The sequence below is a fragment of the Sesamum indicum genome, linkage group LG1 (genome assembly GCF_026168435.1).
Source record: "Sesamum indicum cultivar Baizhima isolate 11 linkage group LG1, ASM2616843v1, whole genome shotgun sequence".
In the NCBI taxonomy this organism is placed as follows: Eukaryota; Viridiplantae; Streptophyta; class Magnoliopsida; order Lamiales; family Pedaliaceae; genus Sesamum; species Sesamum indicum.
The window spans coordinates 6,901,347-6,921,420 of record NC_142657.1 but is presented as its reverse complement, the minus strand read 5'-3'; the positions used below and the strand labels follow the sequence as shown (position 1 = coordinate 6,921,420).

At 44.9% G+C, this 20,074-nt stretch overlaps 1 protein-coding gene across 1 annotated transcript; it reads left to right on the top strand.

The window, feature by feature from the left end:
• Positions 1–17,817: 17,817 nt before the first annotated feature.
• LOC105178975 (uncharacterized) lies at positions 17,818–19,844 on the top strand. Its single transcript, XM_088882926.1, has 3 exons — positions 17,818–18,133; positions 18,259–18,867; positions 19,366–19,844. The coding sequence occupies exons 1-3, from the start codon at positions 17,818–17,820 to the stop codon at positions 19,842–19,844; spliced, it is 1,404 nt and encodes a 467-aa protein (XP_088739052.1).
• The last annotated feature ends 230 nt before the right edge of the window (positions 19,845–20,074 follow it).

Here is a 20,074-nt window from a genome sequence, read left to right as displayed (position 1 = left end):
GGGCAGCCTATTGTTCTTCAAAAATGGGAGTCGGGAATGGTTATGATCAAATTGCGCCACCTTCCGATGGAGTTGTGGACAGAGGAGGGACTCAGCATAGTGGCTAGTGGAGTGGGTAAACCTTTATACCCGGATGCGATCATGAGAGCATACACGAGACTGGGTTTCGCTCGTGTATGCATTATGCTAGATGTGAATTCGAAAATGCCAAAGCACATTATTATTATGACACTGGTTGAGGAAGGAGGAAAATTACCGTGCAAAATTGATGTGGAGAATGAATGGCTACCCCCGAGGTGCACCAGCAGTATGACATTGGGACACTCAGCCAAGGAGTGCATTGTCAACAAACCCAAATCTATCAAACCACCAGTTAATGTGTATGTACCAAAAGTGGGAGCACTGCGAGGCCCAATGGTGACTGTGGAGAAGCAAACAGAAGACCGTGGTACCCATCCAACTGCAGCGGGACCCAGTCGGGAAGAGAGAGGTAAAGATATCGTTACTTTTAACTCTTTCGATGCGCTACATTTACTAGATAGTGCAGTAGGTTCATCAAGGGGTCCTAAGCGAAGCAACCCCGTACCTGGTGACCCATGTTAAACCTTGCCATATGGAACGTACGTGGCCTGAACAAGAGGGATCATCAACTAGCGGTCAAGGATATCATTGCTGAGTTCAGGTTACACTTTATTGGTCTCTTAGAAACACGTGTTCGCATTAATAACTGTGCTAGTATCCAATCATTTTTGATACCTCATTGGAAATGGTTTATGGATTATGACAATATTGGAAATCGGATATGGATTGCTTGGGATTATAATTACACTGATGTGGATATTATTGAGGTGGAAAACCAGTTTATACACTGCCGTGCCACTATTAGAGCATTACAGGAGTATGTTGATATTACTATTGTGTATGGTGCTACTGAGGTCTCTGATAGGCGAGAATTATGGGCCTCTATAGAATCCTTAGCTGTCCAATGCATTAATACTCCCTGGCTGGTTGGAGGTGACTTCAATGCAGTCAGGGATCTCAGTGAGGTCAGTGGTACGTCGGGAGATATAAGAGTGGCGATGGAGGAACTTAATACGTGCCTACAGAATACTGCGGTTTTGCCATTACCGATGCAGGGTGAATGGTACACATGGCATAATCGTAGTGCTAGCCCTCGCAACTTGTGGAAGCGACTTGATCATATGCTAACCAATGATACATGGACTTTGCGGTTTCCATCAGTATTCTACCAATGCCTCACTCCACGGACATCCGATCACTCGCCGATGGTAGTTAATGGGGATAATCAGCAGCGATTTGGAGGTATGTTCCGGTTTGACAACTTCCTTACTCTCTCACCAGATTTTATTCCTAGCGTGCAGAGTATATGGCAGCAACAAATAGTGGGAGTGCCTATGTTCTCAGTGACCCGAAAACTCAAGGCACTCAAACCTATTTTTCGAGAACAAAGGAGAAATAAAGGGGATCTTTCTCACAATGTTGAGTTGGCAAGGGGGTTCCTGGAGCAGGCTTGGGTATTGGTAAGCTCGCACAGACAAGATGAGCTTATTCTTCTGTTGGAGCACTGCAGTCGACTTGTGTATGCAAAGGCGGCCGAATTAGAGAGGATCATGCTACAGCAGAGGGCAAAGATGGAATGGATGAAGGGTGGTGACCAGTGCTCCAGAGTGTTCTTTCGTAAAATTGCCCAAAGAAGGACAGCTAGACGAATCTTGCAAATTAATGATGCCCAAGGAATTACAATTACGGAACCAAATGCAGTCATACATGAATTCATATCCTATTATCAATCCTTACTAGGGGGAGACAGGCGTAAGAGGGTGATGGACCTTCGGTTTCTTCGGCCTTGGGCGAGACATATCATAACAACTGAGGAGGCAGGCCACCTACTTGAACCGTTTAGTGCAGAGGATATAAAAAAAGCCATTTTTGACATCGGCGAGGATAGAGCACCTGGACCTGATGGGTATTCATCAGGATTCTATAAAAACGCCTGGCCGGTGGTGGGACAGGACATAACGAAGGCAGTACTGGAGTTCTTCGCTACGGGGAAGCTTCTTAAGCAGATTAATAGCACAATATTGACGGTTATCCCCAAGGTACACTCTCCCACATCTGTTGCAGATTTTCGCCCTATCTCCTGCTGTAACGTACTTTATAAAATCATTGCTAAACGTATTGGACAAGATTATCAGCCCTGCCAGGCAGCGTTTGTCCCTGGCCGGAGCATAGGGGATAATGTTATGTTAGCATAGGAACTCTTCATTGGTTACAATCAGGCCCGACTCCCACCGAGATGTGCTTTCAAAGTCGATATTCGGAAGGCGTATGACACTATCGAGTGGGATTTCTTGCTATCGGTGCTTCAGCTATTCGGTTTCCCAGAGATTTTCAGACGATGGGTTGAGGAGTGTATCAGCTCACCTTCCTTTTCAGTAGGAATGAACGGAAAGCCACATGGATATTTTGCGGGTGCCAGAGGGCTTCGACAGGGCGACCCCTTATCGCCATATCTCTTCGTCCTTGTGATGGAGGCTCTACACATGGGAATGCTACAGCTAATCAAGCACGACATGAACTTCGCATTCCATTGGAAGTGTGACGATATTAGAATCTTCCAACTGGGGTTCGCTGATGACTTACTCCTATTCTATCGGGCCAATACTGAATCTGTTCGGGTCTTCAAATTCGGATTAGATAGATTTGCTGATTGGTCGGGGTTACGCCTCAATGTTGAAAAAAGTCACACCATCATATCCCGATCAGCCCAGAATGTACGAGAGGAGCTACTTGCGGTGTTGGGGTTTCAGGAAGGCCACTTACCGATGAGGTATTTGGGTCTACCATTGATCTCTTCTCGATTATCTATCGCCGACTGCCAACCATTATTGAGTAAGATCGATACACGTATCAATGGATGGGAGGGATTGGCACTGTCATATGCCGGCAGGGTACAAATCATTAAGTCTGTTCTTGTGGCTATGGGTGTATATTGGGCTTCGGCATTTATTTTGCCAAAAGGGGTCATTAAAGATATTGAGAAGCGATTGCGAGCTTTCTTATGGAGAGGTACCGGAAATAGTGGATACCCTAAAGTTGCATGGAAGGAGATTTGCAAACCATAGGAGGAGGGAGGACTTGGCCTTAAGGATATGGGAACTCTTAATCGAGCATTGATGTGCAAAATGCTATGTGAAGTCATCCGATGTGAAAGGACTTCTATCTGGGTCGAGTGGCTGCGGCATGGCAGACTACGAGATGATTCGATATGGACTATCCCGGAGAATCGTGGACCATGGGGATGGAGAAAAATGTTGAGGTTGAGAGGCTGGTTATGCTCAGTGGTGGAATATCGTATTGGTGATGGAAGTAATTTTTGCTTATGGAACGATCCCTGGCATCACCTTGGGCCCCTCCTTGACAGATTTCCGCGGGGACCAAACAGTCTGGGATTTTTTTTGGGTAAATGTAAATTTCATTAATAAAGAGTAATGGTACAGTACAACATGTGATCGTCAAATGGTTTCTCCCTCAACCCAAGGGATGCGCCATAATCTATACAATGCTCGTGTACTGACTGACGAAGCTAAATCAACACTAAGAATCCTCTGCCTGACGTCATCTACGATTAGGATACTCAAAGTGGCCGGTGTCCGCTCAGTGTGTTCAAATCTCCTCAAGTTTCTTTCCCTCCATATGTGGTAGACACACGATGCAAGTAGCGTACGGTAAGCGCTATTAATAATGTGCTTACCTCTCCATTTTCGCGTCGCCCATTTAATATCTGTTGCCCAATCCCTGTTGGGCCAGTGAAAACGAATCCATCTGCGAATCTCAAAGAGGCACTGACGACTAAATCTGCATCGAAAGAATAAATGTGAATGAGATTCCGTAGCTCTCTCATCGCACAATATGCATACCCCCAGGTGGGATAGCCATGATTTGTCCGTGGTAGGTAGTTTGCCGAGGATTGCGAGCCATAAGATGAATGAATGACGAGGAATCTTCAAGGAGCCTGAAAGTAGTGAAGACCATCCTAGTTTCGGCTCAGGGGGATCAAATAATCGATAGAGTGTCTGAGTAGTAGGTTGCCCTTCGTCGCATCTCCATATCACCCGATCCTCACCTCCAAGAATAAGTGGTAGGTTATGTGTGATCTCCAAACATTCGAAGTCCGTGATGGTAGGCCATTGCCACTCTCCTGCTGAAATCACAGAGCTGAGCTTAGCTGATTCTTCAAGTCTAAGATGGCGTGGTCCACGAGGGAACCGCTCAATAAGTGGACCCAAGTGATGCCACGGGTCCTGCCAAACAAAGAATCTACCTCCATTTCCAATCTGGTAATCCACGATAGAGCGAAGAAAAGGACGGAGCCTGAGTATTTTCCGCCATCCCCAAGAACCTCCATGTTCACGGAGAGTCCAAATTGATATGTCCCGTAACCGGTCTTGGTAAAGCCATTGGACCCAAATTGATGTCCTGTCACACTGGATAATATCACATAATTTCTTGCTCATTAATGTGCGATTCAAGGTAGAGATGTCCTTGAACCCAAGTCCCCCCTCATCTGCTGGCCGACACACATCTTTCCAGGCTACCTTTGCGTAGCCGCTAGACGTTGTACCCTTCCATAGGAAATTCCTCAATCTCTTCTCAATTTCCTTGATAACTTTCTTATGTAATATGAATGCAGATGCCCAGTATAAACTTAATGTCGAAAGCACGGAATTGATGATTTGTACTCGCCCAGCATATGATAACGAAATCAGAGGTTGACAGTCAGAGATAGACAGTCTAGAAGAGATTAAGGGGAGACCAAGATACCTCATTGGTAGGTGCCCCTCTTGGAATCCCAAAATCTCCAACATCTGATCTTTCAATTCTTGAGCCGAATGGGAGATGATTAAGTGGCTTTTTTGAACATTCAGCTAAAGGCCCGACAACTCCGCAAACCATTCCAATCCCTCCTTGAATACTTTGATGGAGTCAAAGTCAACTCTGCAGAAAAGTAGTAGGTCATCTGCAAATCCCAACTGAAAAACCTTGGAAATCTCACACTTCAAATGATAGGTGAATTGCATGTCCTGCTCAATTCGTTGCAGGAATCCCAAATGTAACGCTTCCATAACGAGAACAAACACGTAAGGAGATAGTGGGTCTCCCTGTCGTAATCCTCTTGTTCCAGTAAAGAACCCATGAGGTTTTCCATTGAGACCAATCGAGAATGATGTCGTGGAAACACACTCCTCGATCCACCTTGTGAATTTAGTTGGGAATCCGAATAACTGCAAAACTGCTAACAAGAAGTCCCATTCCACCGTATCATAGGCCTTTCTGATATCCACTTTAAGCGCACATTTGGGAGGTATGCGCATCTGGTTACAGCCTGAGAATAGTTCCTGGGCTAGCATAATGTTGTCACCAATGCGTCTTCCCGGAATAAAAGCTGTCCGACAGGGGCTAATAATCTTGTCTAGCAAGCTACTCAGTCTCTGAACAAGTAGTTTTGCAATGATCTTGTATAAAACATTGCAGCATGAAATCGGTCTAAAATCATTAACCGACATAGGAGTGTGTACCTTTGGTATTAGAGTCAAAATCGTGGAGTTGATTTGTTTAAGTAGTTTTCCGGTAGTAAAGAAGTCCAGAACCGCCCTCGTTACTTCTTCCCCCACCACAGGCCAAGCCGCCTTGAAAAACCCTGACGAGTAACCATCAGGTCCCGGCGCTTTGTCTTCAGCGATATCAAACACTGCTTGCTTCACATCATCCGGTGAGAATGGTAGCAGTAAGTGGCTAGCTTCCTCATCAGTAATACAGTGCCTCGCCCATGGTCTAAGGTATCGAATATCCACTGTGAACTATCGTCTGGTACCTCCTAAAAGGTTCTGAAAGTATGAGACAAACTCATGGGCGACCTCTCCTTGATCCGTGTGTGTGGTACCATTCTCATCATTGATCTGCAAGATTCTCCTCATTACTTGTCTCTGAGCGATCTTACGAAAGAAAACCCGGGAACATTGGTCTCCATCTTTCATCCACTGCATCTTAGCTCTTTATTGCAACATAATTTGTTCGAGTTTTGCCGCTTTAGCATAAATTATTCGACAGCAATGTTCCAGGAGTAAGTAGAGCTCATTCTGTCTGTCAGAGCTCACCAATTGTTGTGCCTCATCGAGAAAACTTTTTGCTAATTGGACGTTCAGAGTCAGATCCCCCTTATTCCTTCTCTGTAGTCGGAATACCGGTTTAAGTGCCTTCAGTTTACGGGTCACGGCATACATAGGTATACCAACAACCTCATGATGCCAAATGTTTTGCACATTGGGAATGAAATCAGGTGAACGGGCCAGATAGTTATCAAATCGAAACATACCCCCTCCATTATGTTGTTGTGTATCCCCATGTAGAACCAGTGGCGAGTGGTCAGATGTCCGTGGTGTAAGGATGTGATAAGATGAGGTAGGGAACCTTTCCAGCCAACGATCATTAATAAGGATCCGATCCAACCGCTTCCATAAACTCCGCGCCGTTGTATTGCAATTATGCCATGTGAACCATTCACCTTGCATTGGAAGTGGAATCAGGCCCGCCTCTAGAATTCCGGTGTTAAATTCTTCTGTGGCCATCCTTATATCTCCTGAAATGCCACATACCTCATTAAGTTCTCGCACTGCATTGAAATCCCCTCCCACCAGCCATGGGATGTCTGAGCATTGCTGTGCGAGTGTCTCCAGTGTAGTCCACAAAATCTGACGGTCAATCACCTCAGATGAACCATATACAATAGTAACAAAGACAGTTTCATTGACAGCTCTACTAGTGATACGACAGTGCACAAATTGATCACCCAGGTCAAGTACACGGACATCAATAAAATTCTCATCCCATGCTAGCCATATACGATTTCCAATGGAATTATAATCAGTAAACCAGTTCCATTGAGGTAGCAAATAGGACTGTATATGCATAATATTATTCTGTTGAACACGTGTTTCAAGTATGCCCACGAAATGTAACCTGAATTCTGAGACAAGGTCCTTTAATGCAAGCTGATGGTCTCGTTTGTTCAGCCCACGGACATTCCACACTGCTAGGTTCAACATGGATCATGATTAATGGGGCTGCTTGTGTTAGGACCCCTCGAGGATTCACCTGCGTCATCAATTAATTGCAAAGCATCAAAGGCATTATAAATAACCAATGCCTTACCCCTATCATCGTGTTTGTCAGGTTTGCGTTCCCTAAGCACTTCTCCCTCTTCACGTCTTGGTATGTCAACCATTGTCTGTCTCATCGGTTTTCTGCTCTTTTCATTGTTTGGTTGTGGTAGAGGAGTGTTTGTTTTTGCCACATACACAGCTACTGGTGGTTTACTCGGTTTGTGAATTTTGTTCAGCGGACAATCCTTTGTCATGTGCCCCAAAATCATACAATTTGTGCATTTTGGAGGGAGCCATTCGTATTCAACATCAACTTTACAAGGTGTTTCCCCTCCATTTTCATCCGGTGTCATGACTATGATATGTTTTGGCAACGTTTGTGCAACATCAATCATCACACATACACGAGTGAAATCCAATCTCGTGCATGCTCTCGTTATTGCATCCGGGTAAAGAGGTCTACCCACTCCACTAGCAACCGTACTCAATCCATCAGTAGTCCAATATTCCATTGGAAGGTGTCTAAGTTTAATCCAAATAGGTACATGCTTATGTTGGAGCTTTCTCATGCCCATACCTGGTTTCCACTTTTGCAAAACTATTGGTTGTCCATGGAACAACCAAGGTCCCCCTTCGATCACGTCTTCCATATCAATGAGTGTTTTAAATTGGAAGAAAAAGAATCCATTAGCTGTCGCTGTGACCTCCCTCAGAGCTGGCCACACCGAATGAGTGTATTCCTTCAGATGATGATAATACGGCTTTTTCCCTAGAAAATATCCGACAGCTGTATTTTTCCAACGCTTGGATCCATCACGTATTATGTCCAAGGACGGCCGGACTACAATTTCTCCATTTTGAACCGTTGGGGCGATGAATGATAACGTTTTACGGGACGAATTATTGAACTCGTGGGCAATTTTATCTTCATCAATCGCAATAGGGCTAGCATGTAGCGGTATGTTCCCAACAAATAATCCAGTCGGAATAGTTCTATATTGCTTAGGAAAAATTCTACAATTTTCCAATTCATTGATGACATCACGCCTGACATCATCAGGGCTTACATCATGGTTGACATCATTAGGGCTTACATCATGAATGGCATCATTAGGGCTTACATCATGGCTGACATGATCAGGGCTTACATCATGGCTGACATCATTAGTGCTTACATCATGGCTGACCTCATTAGGGCTTACATCATGGCTGACCTCATGCGCCTTCTCACTCTCCAATTCAGCCTCCATGTCAACCAAATGCGTCGCCACATCGGCTTCTACCTTTCCCTCGTAGTCATCCACGTCAGCAACCCGCCGCACGTCACTTGTCGTCGGAAGTCCAACGGTCGCCGCCGGAATCCCATTCTCGTCATTTCTGTGCGAATCCGCCGGTGGAGATGTTGCAATTTTCTTTCCTCGCACAGCCGTTCGACGGTGGACTGCCAAACCACTACCCCCAGCCCCCGTTTTCGTCGTCCCCGGCGCTGTAAGTATCCGACAAGCTTGTCGCAACTCGCGGGCAAACGGGTGGTCGTCTACCTTCAATTTCTCCGCCGGCAAACGCGATTTCGCGATCCCAAATCTAGCCTCCCAACGTCGTTTCAACTCCTTTAGCGCATCCATGGCTTGGGCGTCGCCATGGTCGACCACTTTATTGGCAAGAGTGAAGAATTCCTCAAGGTTGAAGACGCACGGAGATGAAGACGATTGATTTCCGCCATTTTCGGCAGCGTGAAAACCAGATCTAAAACCCGATTGTTCTCCGGCCAAAACTCCATTTTTCCTCGTCAACAAAGGTCCTTCCACTCCACCAGACCTTGGGCTGCCATGGGATTGCGAAGAGTTGCCGTCGGCCACCGGAAAAATCGAGCCCGATTCTTCATCTTCCATGGCGAGATCTGGTTTTTCTCCAATAAAACCAGCAATAGTTGTCGCCCTTGGCTCCCCTTCTTCATCTACAGTACTTCCGTCATCCTCCGGTGGCTCGCCGCCATCTCCCACCTCTTCGGCCGGCGAATTTTTAGAGATAGGGCTAGTGTGTGTTTTTGATGGTGTATTAGTGTGTGTGAGAGAAGAATGAGATTTTGGAGGGTCCATTTTTTGAGAGAAAATTTTTTTAGTGAGAGCTAAAAGTTTGTAAAACCCAAACAGTCTGGGATTGCATGAGTCTACCATGTTAAGCTCGGTTATCTGTGAGGGCCATTGATCACAGACATGGAATGCGTGGAGATTACACACGTGCTGCCTCGGATCCATGGGGGTACAGATCGTATTATATGGAAAGGTTTGAGTGGGAAACCCACTACCCAGGAGTTCTATCGGGCTATGATACCAGCAGGACCGAAAGTAGGTTGGATTTCACTACTTTCGGGTTCTTTAAAGATCCCGCGACATTTGTTTATCCTTTGGCTAGCTATCCTGGAGAAGCTCGCAACGACGGATAAACCATGGCTCTCCCATCTTGGGTGCTGCGTGTTGTGCAATGAAGACATGGTGGAGTCACATAACCACCTGTTTTTCCACTGCAGATTTAGTAGGAGATGCCTCAGTAGTATTCGGCGCATTGTACGATTCCAGTGGCCTAATAGGGATTGGGTCAGTGATGTTGAATGGGGAGCAAGAAAATGGCGTGGGAAGCACACCATCAATATATCCTACCGATGCCTGCTTGGATCGTGTGTATACCATATTTGGAGGGAGAGAAACCTGAGACGTTTTGAGCACGAGGAGAGACCCCCGAGCGTAGTGGCCAACTTAATAGTAGAAGATGTTCGACAACGTATACTCAGTATTAAACTTCCTAGATCTATTAGCACATGTGCCTTGTATAGACTGTGGCGTATCCCTTGGCCTGTCGAGGGAAGCGCCTAAAGAGGGACTCTGTTGTACTATACTTTCTTTTCTTTAATGAAAATTACACTTACCCAAAAAAAAAAAAAATTTCTAAGCATAATAATAACTACAAGTTAGTGTAAAAAGGAAACGAAGTTCCTTTAATAAATTAGTGCAAAAAAGCTAAATTTGAACATTCTCAGAATTCCACGAAACTTGACCCAAACGTTGGAATAGACCCATGCTTTTGTGTGGCAAATTTGCTAAGCGTAATAATAACTACAAGTTAGTGTAAAAGGAAAATGAACTTGCTTTTAACAAAACCATGCAAAACAGCTTAATTTTGAACGTTTTCAAAATTCTACGAAACTTGATCCAAATGTAGGTCTAGACCCATGCATTTTTGTGGTAAATTTGCTAAGCGTAATAATAACTACAAGCTAGTGTAAGGGAAAAGAACTTGCTTTAATAAACCGTGCAAAACAACTTAATTTTGAACGTTCTCAGAATTCCATGAAACTTGACCCAAACGTAGATATAGACCCATGCATTTGTGTAGTAAATTTACTAAGCGTAATAATAACTACAAGTTAGTGTAAAAAGAAAACGAAGTTCCTTTAATAAAACCATGCAAAAAGGACAATAAGTTTAGTGAAAGTGATAAAAAATGAGATCTGCCCTTCGCAACGCTACTTCCAACGAGAACCTGCCGGTAACTCGACTTTCTGACGACCATTCTGACCGGGTTTTGACAGAAACGATGGGTAGAAATGCTGGACCTGTCTCTGGTAATTTTCCGACTGATCTGAAGGAATTCCGACCGGTGAATACCGAGAACGGAGTGCGGCTGGCGAGAACTCAACAATCGCCGGATTCTGCTGAGATGGAGCATGACGCTGCTGCTGACGTCATCGTTGACTTGTGACACAATTGATGACATCACTACTGACCTGGAACATGACACAACTGCTGATGCAGTCGCTGACCTATGCGATGATGCAGGTAATGACACAGGCGCTGATGTAACTGCTGATGTACTACATGACATAAGCAATGTGGGAAAAATTAGTATTCTCCCTACACAAGAACGTTCCTTTCCTAAGGGTTTGTTTGTGGGCAATATTCCATTGAATGCAACTTTGAATGTGGATGTTGATGACAAAATTGCAGACGCTTTCAATAATTCATCTCGGAGAACTCTCTCTTATATACCTCCCACAATACAAAATGGTGAAGTAGTTGTTCAACCTACGTTAGAAGATATTCGAAATGGATCAACGAAATGGAAGACCACTGCAGTTGGTTATTTTCTTAGGAAACGACCGTATTTTTATCATGTTAAAGATTTTGTCTTTTCCACGTGGCCTGGATTGCGGGAGGTGAAAGCCACAACGAACGGTTTTTTCTTCTGCCAATTCAAGACTATTGCATATATGGAAGAAGCAATTGAAGGTGGGCCGTGGTTGTTTCAAGGACAACCAATTGTTCTGCAGAAATGGGAACCAGGAATGGTGATGAGGAAATTAAAGCATACACAGGTCCCTGTTTGGATAAAATTGAGACACTTACCAGTAGAATTATGGACTGAGATAACAGCAATTGACTATGGATTCTCCAAATCCTCTCTATTCTCTCTCACACACTCGCACACCCTCACTTTCACACACAAAAACCCTAGCTTCTAGACACTTGGCCAAAAATGATGGTGGAGTTCCGGCCGGCGAAGATGACGTCGACGATGAGGAGGCCGTGATGAGGAGGCAGACCATGGTGTTTTTTCGGATGAAGAGAACCTGATTTTTCCGGCAGAATATGAAACGACGCATAGAATATGAAAGGTCGCCGGCGGGATTTGAGAAGATGCTGGTGAATATCGCCGGTTTGGAGGAAGAAGATGATGGACTGATTAGTGCAAATGTTGAGGAAGCCACAAGAATTGATACAGATATTATTCTCGCCATTGAAAAGACGAGTTCCTTCGCGCCGCCTAAACTAGGGTTTTCTGTGCAAAATCTGATTGAGGAAGATGAAGAAAATTCTGCCGGATTCTCGTCGATTGATGGATGTCTTCGGTCTATTCAAGATTCTGACTATGTTTCTGTGATGGAGGATGGAAGGATGAGGTCTGAAAAATCTGCAACAATGGAGGCATTAAATCTAGGGTTTTTGGAAACCGAAAAGACACATGTTGAAAAGGCGAAGGAGACAGATGGTTTTCCGACCATTGATGAGTTTTCTGGCGTCGTACGGGATGGAGGAGACGTGCCATTGAGGAAAGATCCAAGCTTGCCGTCGGTGGAAGGTTGCGTGGAACTAGGGTTTGGTGGCGGCGCTTTGAAGCGCGCTGTCAATGGAGGTTGTAACGATTCATCTTCGCCGGCGAACTTCAACATTGACGAATTTATCACGCTGGCTAACAGAGTAATGGATGGAGATAGAAACTCCATGGCTGCGCTCAATGATCTCAAAACCCGTTGGGAGAAGAAATTCGGCCGAGTTGTTTCACGAAAAATAAATCCGGTGCCGCTAACTGTTCGGAAACCATGGAGATGCGTCTGGCCGGCGAACAAGTGTTGGGCAGACGGAAAAACATTTTTCCGGCCACTTCTCCGGTTAACAGACGTGGAGAAACGGGCGGTGATGTGGCTGCAGTTTTGGATGATGTGGTGCCACGTGTGTATGAGGTAGATGCAGATGTGGCATATGAAGTCACTGCTGATGTCATTGATGATGTTCCTATTAGGGCTGATGTCACTGATGATGTCATTGCTGAGGTCAATGCTGAGGTCACTGCTGATGTCAATGCTGATGTCAATGCTGATGTCACTGCTGATGTCACTGCTGAGGTCACTACTGATGTATTGAAAAAGAACCCTAAATTTCAGAAAATGGGTATTAATCCTAAGGGATTGTTTGTGGGGAATATTCCTTTGCATACTAGTCCGGAGGATTTATTTGATGATAAAATTGCTCACGCATTCAACAACTCCACTCGCAAGACCCTCTCATTTATTGCACCTACTTTACAAAATGGGGAAGTAACTGTGCGCCCGACACTGGATATTATTCGCAATGGGTCCAAACGATGGAGGACTACTGCGGTGGGATACTTTCTTGGAAAAGGCCATATTTCCATCACGTGAAGGAGTTTGCGATGTCAATCTGGTCTGATTTAACTGAGGTTACTGCTACCACTAATGGGTTCTTCTTTTTTCAGTTCAAAACAGTTATTGCGATGGAAGATGTCATAGAAGGGGGACCATGGTTGTTCTAGGGGCAACCAATAGTATTACAAAAATGGGAACCGGGAATGGCACTGAGGAAACTGAAACATACACAGGTTTCTGTTTGGATCAAATTGCGCCACTTGCCGATGGAGTTGTGGACAGAAGAGGGGCTCAGCATAGTAGCCAGTGGAGTCGGTAAACCATTATACCCGGATGCGATTACGAGGGCATGCACGAGACTGGATTTTGCTCGTGTATGTGTCATGCTGGATGTGACATCCAATTTACCGAAGCACATAATTATTATGACACCAAACAAAGATGGGGGAGAATCGCCAAGCAAAATAGATGTTGAATACGAATGGCTACCCACGAGGTGTAATATCTGTATGACTTTGGGGCACACAACTAAGGAGTGTGCTCATAACAAAACCGCTAAATCAATCAAAACACCAGTTGCAGTATATGTCCCCATAGTAAAGACACCAAGGGCGCAGGTGGTATCCGAAAGTAATAAGGAGGCGATGCCTAACCGAGGAAAGGAGGTATTAGCAGTCCAAAGCAGGGAGAAACACACAGTGATCCGAGATACTCCTTCGCTAGAAGTGGGACCGAGTAGGGAAGAGAGGGGTAAAGCACTTGTCATTTATAACTCTTTTGATGCTTTACAATTATTTGATGATGCAGAAGGGTCATCACGGGGTCCTAAGCCATGCAGCCCCAGGAAAGGGGATCCATGTTGAATCTAGCCGTGTGGAATGTCTGTGGGCTGAACAAACGAGACCATCAGCTCGCATTAAAGGATCTCGTCTCTGAGTACAGGTTACATTTCTTGGGCATTCTTGAAACTCGAGTTCGTATTTCTAATGTCATGCATATTCAATCATTTCTGTTACCTCAATGGAAATGGTTTGTTGACTATGCCTCTATTGGAAATCGTATTTGGATTGCTTGGGATGATAATTTATTGGATGTTCATATTCTTGATATGGGTGAACAATTTATTCATTGTCGTATTACTATTAAAGCACTACATGAATCTTGTATTATTACTATTGCCTATGGTGCCTCTGAGGTGATAGATAGATGGACTCTATGGCATACATTGGGGACACTGGCACCGCAGTGCTCAAATGACCCATGGCTGGTGGGAGGGGACTTCAATGCTGTCCGTGATCTAAATGAGGTTTGCGGAGTTTCAGGAGATATAAGGATAGCTACGGAAGATTTTAATAATGGGATTCAGGAGGCCGGGTTGTTACCACTGCCCATGCAAGGAGAATGGTACACATGGCACAACTGCAGTACGACAACACGGAGTTTATGGAAGAGACCGGACATCTGACCACTCGCCGCTTGTCCTTCATGGGGATTCACCGCAACATAACGTTCGATAATTACCTTACCAAATCGCCGGATTTTATCCCTAGTGTTCAGAATATTTGGCAGCATGAGGTGATTGGTGTGCCTATGTATGCGGTGACACGTAAACTCAAAGCCCTAAAACAGGTCTTCAGACAGCAGAGGAGAAACAAGGGGGACTTGACTCGTAATGTCTAATTGGCAAAGGGTTTTCTCGATGAGGCGCAAACATTGGTGAGCTCGGACAGACAGAATGAGCTCTTCCTTTACTTGGAACACTGTTGCCGGATGGTGTATGCAAAAGCGGCCAAGACTGAACAAATTATGCTACAGCAGAGAGCCAAGATGCAGTGGATGAAGGATGGTGATCAATGCTCTAGGGTTTTCTTTCGCAAGATTGCTCAGAGGAGGACGACGAGGAGAATCTTGCAGATTAATGATGAGCATGGTACCACTCACACGGATCCAGGGGAAGTTGTGCATGAGTTTGTATCTTATTATTAGAACCTCCTGGGAGGTAACAGACGTCGAACATTAGTGGACATTAACTACCTCAGACCATGGGCGAGGCATATACTTTCTGATGAGGAGGCTAGCCACCTACTGGCACCATTTTCACCAGAGGAAGTGAAGTTAGCCGTGTTCGACATTGCAGAGGATAAGGCCCCGAGCCCTGATGGCTACTCGTCAGGATTCTATAAGGCTGCTTGGCCAGTAGTGGGAGCAGAGGTGACAAGGGCGGTACTGGATTTCTTCTCTATGGGGAGATTACTTAAGCAAGTCAACTCTACAGTTTTGGCTCTGATTCCAAAAGTTCATACTCCTATGTCTGTAAGTGATTTTAGACCCATCTCATGCTGTAATGTTTTATATAGAATCATTGCTAAATTACTTGTCCAACGGTTGAGCGTAATTTTGGACAAGTTAATTAGCCCTTGTCAGGCAGCATTCATCCCGGGACGAAGCATTGGTGACAACATTATGCTAGCCCAAGAACTGTTTATGGGATATAATCAGGCGCGACTCCCCCCAAGATGTGCATTGAAGGTGGATATCAGGAAGGCCTATGACACGGTTGAGTGGGACTTTCTTGTGGCGACTTTACAGCTATTTGGGTTTCCACCAACCTTCACAAGGTGGATTGAGGAGTGTATCTCGACAACCTCGTTTTCGGTTGGTCTTAATGGAACTCCACATGGGTTCTTTGCTGGAGCTAGAGGTCTACGTCAAGGAGATCCTTTATCCCCCTTCCTGTTTGTGCTTGTTATGGAAGTTCTGCATATTGGTTATATGCAATTAATTGAGTAGGATATGCAATTCAAATATCACTGGAAGTGTGAGCCAGCAAGGGTATTCCAATTGGGATTCGCGGATGATCTCCTGCTATTCTGTAGAGCTGATTTGGACTCTGTTAGAGTCCTTAATATGGGACTGGACAGATTTGCAGAATGGTCGGGCCTCCGGTTGAATATTCAAAAGAGTCACATTATTATATCCCGGTCTGCACAAGCAAGGAAAGATCAGTTGCTATCGATCTTGGGATTTCAGGAGGGACATCTCCCGATGAGGTACTTGGGCCTTCCTCTAATCTCATCTAGATTGACTATATCTGACTGTCAGCTACTTCTGTCCAAAATTGATACACGTATTGCGGGATGGGAGGGTATGTCGTTATCATATGCTGGGCGGGTACAAATCATTAAATCTGTACTTTCAGCATTAAGCATTTATTGGGCTTCTGCATTCATACTACCGAAGGCGATCATTAAGGATGTAGAGAAACGCCTTAGAAGGTTCCTATGGAAAGGCACCTCAATGACGGGTTATGCCAAAGTTGCGTGGAAGGATGTATGCAAACCAGTTGGGGAAGGAGGCCAAGGAATAAAAGATATTGATGCACTTAACCGAGCACTAATGACTAAGAAGTTGTGTGATATCATTAGATGTGACCGAACGTCTATCTGGGTTAAGTGGCTACAGCGCGGACGACTACAAAATAATTTCATTTGGACTATTGACGACAAGGGTGGATCGTGGGGATGGAGAAAGCTGCTTCGTCTACGCAGCCTTATCCAATCAATGGTGGAGTGTCGTATTGGAGATGGGAGGACCTTCTATCTTTGGAAGGATCCATGGCATCACTTTGGCCCCCTGATTTATCGATTTCCACCAGGACCGAGTTTACTTGGGCTTGATGAATCTACCAAACTCAATACGGTTATTGATGAGGGCCAATGGCACTGGCCCCTCATCACGGATTTGGAATGCCTTCAGATTATTTATACACTACCCCAGATTCAGGATGGAGATGATAGAATCATTTGGCGTTTCCCGGAAGGCCGACCCACAGCCCAAGCCCTGTACAGACTTATTTGCCCGCCTGGACCGAAAGTAGGTTGGACTTCACTACTTTCGGGTTCGCTAAAGATCCCACGACATTGTTTTATCCTATGGATGGCTATTCAGGAAAAACTACCAACAACAGACAAACCTTGGCTCACACACATTGGAGAGTGTATTCTATGTGATGAAGAAGCAATCGAGACGCATAATCACTTATTCTTCCGATGCTGATTTAGCAGAAGATGCCTTAAAGCCATACGGGAAATCATTCGATTCGCTTGGCCCAATCGCACATGGGCAATGGATGTGGAATGGGCAGTGAGGAAATGGAGAGGGAAGCATATCATTAATGCAGCATACCGAGCATTACTTGGGTCATTCGTTTACCATTTGTGGCGAGAAAGAAATTCTAGACGGTTCCAGCAGATTGAGCACCTGCCTAATGTATTGCCTTCTCTTATTATTGACGATGTTAGGCAGAGGATATTGAGTCTTAATCTTTCTAGTTCGATTAGTACATGTGCTCTATATAGACTATGGCGTATCCCTTGGCCAGTCGAGGGAATACCCAATTAACTGTTGTACTGTACCATATTTTTCATTTATGAAATTTATCATTACCGAAAAGAATTATGGACTGAGGCGGGCCTCAGTACGGTGGCCAGCGGTATTGGCAAACCCCTCTATCTGGATGCGATTACGAGGGCATGCATGAGACTGGACTTCGCTCGTGTATGTGTGATGTTGGATGTAAGTTCGAAATTACATAAATATATGATAATTATGATGCCTGACGAGGAAGGAGGAGAGACACCTTGCAAAATAGACGTGGAATATGAGTGGATACCTCCCAAATGTACCAGTTGTATGACGCTAGGGCATGCGGCCAAGGATTGTGCTCTCAATAAACCATCCAAACCAATTAAACCACCAGTCGCCGTTTACGTCCCTAAAACGGGACTTGGGAGGCCGCCACCAGTTCATGATCAGGAGATAATACCACCAACCCGAGGGGTGGATAAGCAGAGAGATAGGCGTGAATATCTTAATGGTGGTGCCATGAGGTCAAGTCGGGAGGATAAGGGTAAGGAGCTTGTTGTATATAATATGTTTCATGCTCTACACTTACTTGATGATGCAGATAAGATGTCACGGGGTCCTAATCATAGCAGCCCCATATGTGGTGATCCATGTTGAATGCAGCAATATGGAATGTGCGTGGCCTGAACAAACGCGACCATCAGTTAGCAGTCAAAGACATCGTTGCTGAATTCAGGTTACAATTTCTTGGACTTCTTGAAACTCGAGTTCGTGGAAATAATGCATCTCTTATTCACTCTATCTTGCTACCCCAATGGAAATGGTTCACGGATTATGGATCATCGGGTAATCGAGTTTGGATTGCCTTGGATGATAATTTTGTTGATGTTGATGTGGTTGAATGTGGTACTCAATTTATCCACTGTCATGTTACTACTCGTGCACCTCATGAGATGATAGTTGTCACTGTTGTTTATGGAGCTAATGAAGTGGCTGAAAGAAGGGCGCTTTGGGGAACCCTGGAGACTAAAGCAACCCAATGTGTCGACATCCCATTGTTGGTTGGAGAGGACTTTAATGCAGTGCGAGATCTAAGTGAAGTGTGTGGCACTTCCGGAGATATTCAAATAGCTATGGACGATTTTAATGCTTGTATTGAGAGTGCTGGAATACTCCCACTACCCATGCAGGGTGAATGGTTCACATGGCATAACCGCAGCGCGACACCCCGGAACCTGTGGAAAAGATTGGACCGTATGATGATAAATGATAAATGGATGGCTCAGTTCCCGAATGCATCTTATTCTACCCTCACCCCGCGCACCTCAGACCACTCACCGATGGTGCTTAATGGGGATAGACAACAGCGATTTGGAGGTATGTTTCGATTCGATAATTACCTTGCCCATTCACCTGAGTTTATTGCCAATGTGTAGAATATATGGCAGCACAACATTATTGTAACACCTATGTATTCTGTAACACGGAAGCTCAAAGCACAGAAATCGTTATTTCGAGAACAACGGAGGAATAAGGGTTACCTATCGCAGAATGTGCAACTGGCTAAAGGATTTCTAGAAACAGCACAGATACTTGTTAGCTCGAGTAGACGAGACGAACTATACATACAACTGGAACACTGCTGCCGGCTTGTCTTGACCAAGGCAGCCAAAATGGAACAAACAATGTTACAATAACGAGCGAAAATGCAGTGGATGAAAGGAGGTGACCAATGCTCCCGGGTATTCTTCCATAAGATTGCTCAAAGGAGATCGGCGAGGAGGATCTTACAGATCAATGATGATCATGGAGTCACCCATTCTAAACCAGAAGAAGTAATCATTGAGTTTGTCACATATTATCAGAACCTCCTAGGTGGCGAAAGACGACAAACTGTGATAGATCTTCGATTCCTCCAACCTTGGGCTCGACATGTATTGACTGTGGAAGAAGCTAGCTCTTTACTATTACCAATTACACCAGCAGATGTCAAACAGGCGGTTTTTGACATTGCAGAGGATAAGGCACCAGGTCCGGATGGGTATTCATCGGGCTTTTTCAAGGCTGCATGGCCTATAGTGGGGCAGGAGGTGACTATGGCTGTGATGGATTTCTTTAATACAGGCCGACTTCTAAAGCAGATCAATACCACCCTTTTGGCCCTTATACCAAAGGTACATGCCCCTATGACTGTCAGTGATTTCCGACCTATATCTTGCTGTAATGTGTTGTACAAAGTTATTGCAAAGATCATAGTCCAACGGTTAAGTGTGATACTAGACAAACTTATTAGTCCAGGGCAAGCGGCGTTTGTACCTAGAAGAAGCATTGGCGATAATATTATGCTGGCATAGGAGCTCTTTACGGGATACAACCAGTCCCGTTTACCACCCAGGTGTGCCTTAAAAGTGGACATTCGAAAAGCTTATGACACGGTGGAATGGGACTTTATGATTATAGTGATGGAGTTATTTGGGTTCCCTTCTACTTTCGTGAAGTGGATTGAGGTATATGTTACTACACCCGCATTTTCTGTTGCGCAGAATGGGAAACCTCATGGCTTCTTTCCGGGGGCTAGGGGACT